Genomic DNA, 1,789 nt, shown 5'->3' on the forward strand with positions numbered 1-1,789 from the left:
AGACTTGGTTTAGAAGAGGCAGCACACTAGGGACATGATAGCCAACCCTAGAGGAATCTTGGCTGAAAGCAGAGAGTACCAGAAGAATGTCTGTGTGTAAAAGGCCTTTGATTGTGTGGGTCACATCAAACTGTGGCTAACCATGAGAAGAATGAGAATCCTAGAGCACTCAACTGTGCTCATGTGAAGCTAAACTTGAAACAGGAAGTAGTAATCAGAACAGGGAAGGAAAACACTGCATGGTTTAAGATTAGGAAAGGTGTGCATCAGGGATGCATCTTATCTCCATATTTTTTTCAATCTATATGCAGAACAGGTCATTCGGGAAGCTTCGAGAAAATAGTTGTGTCTAATAGATGGAGTCAAATTAATAGTTAACCAAAAGGAAAGCATTTTTATATACACTAATTCTTTGAGTTATATGAACATTTGTGTTATGTAAAAATGAAAAATGAGCACATGCGTTACAAAATGAAAAATTATTATATCTTTCCTAGGCTGCCAAATTACATCATTATGTAACTGCCAGACCATTGAAAATCATATCCTGGCAAAGTTGATACCTCCATATTTACTATTGCCATAAATACATAATTAATGCACAATGTATTCAGAGAGTACATTTTTAATTATTGTCCAAAATTTGAAATGCCAAATAACAGGATAATTTATCAATTTTGAATAGGGGTACTATGCGTGGGATATTACAATATAAATAATCCTTCTCCTTACCACAGTTTGCAACACCATTTTTTCTAGATCCTGTGACTTCATTTCCATATCTGTCAACACACCAGCACTGTCCAATACTTCCCTGACATTGAGTTGGTTTATAATAGCCATCTTCATCACACAGAGGGATATAGAGACCTGTGAAACAAACACACACATATATGTATATATGCAAGACTTTTACTATTTTTATATTGTTTTCTATCATGCAGTATTTAATCCAAGATATGTATGTATTGAATGGTTACTACAATGTAAAATAAACTGCAGTGATATCTGCTGTACTTTAATCCACTGTTGTGGTCATTGAGTCAATCCACTTAACTGAGGATCTTCTTCTCTTTTTCTCACCTTCTATTTTTTCCAAGCATGAGGTCCTTCTTCAGGTGCTGGCTTCTGCTGATATCATGCCCAAAATATGTGAGACAAAGAATCTGCAGTCTTGGTTCTTAGGAGCGCTGTGGTAGCCTACTTTCAAACCTGATTTGGGTTGTGTTTTTTTAAATCCCTAGTATGCTAAATATTTTCCGCCAATACCACAATTCAAAGACTTCAATTTTTCTTCAGTCTTCCTTATAATACAGAATTAGAATCTCAAAGTTAATCCGATAACCGATAACCCAGATCATTTAGTTTGGTATTCCAGATCTATCAATTTCTGGCCACTGCCAATTTCCAATCTTTTTGTCCCACTTCAATTTCTGTTTACATAATCAAAGTTATTTTCACATCAAGTTGTTTATGTTAAGTGAAATGCTGTTCATGGTCTTAAACTTTTTTTAATATCAAAGAGAGTATTTATCCTTTCTTCTCTCTTATCTGATCACCCATATGAAGAATTAGCTTAAGCAAGATGGGTTTTGATATATTTATGTTTACTATATAGTTCTGGTGGCTAGGAGGTAAGAGATTGTGCTGCCAACCCAAAGGTACATAGTTTGAATCCAGAAGATGCTCTTTAGGAAAAAAAATTAGCATTTTCCTCCTATGAGATTTATAGCCTCTGAAAATTCACTAGAGGGTCAGCTGTGAGTCAGTTACAACTTAATGATACACA

General features: G+C 35.0%; 1 protein-coding gene across 2 annotated transcripts in view; it reads right to left on the reverse strand.

Annotated features, from left to right (window-relative positions):
- The window catches only part of SPOCK3 (sparc/osteonectin, cwcv and kazal-like domains proteoglycan (testican) 3), a 699,451-nt gene that overhangs the window by 16,978 nt on the left and 680,684 nt on the right, over nt 1-1,789 (reverse strand). For both annotated transcript variants that reach the window (XM_006896660.1, XM_006896659.1), the window contains one exon: nt 733-870. In XM_006896660.1, the coding sequence (XP_006896722.1) occupies nt 733-870 (138 nt within the window). The remainder of the gene's footprint in view (nt 1-732; nt 871-1,789) is intronic.

Source organism: Elephantulus edwardii, unplaced genomic scaffold (genome assembly GCF_000299155.1).
Source record: "Elephantulus edwardii isolate Elephantulus edwardi_28Jun2011 unplaced genomic scaffold, EleEdw1.0 scaffold00188, whole genome shotgun sequence".
NCBI classification, from domain to species: Eukaryota; Metazoa; Chordata; class Mammalia; order Macroscelidea; family Macroscelididae; genus Elephantulus; species Elephantulus edwardii.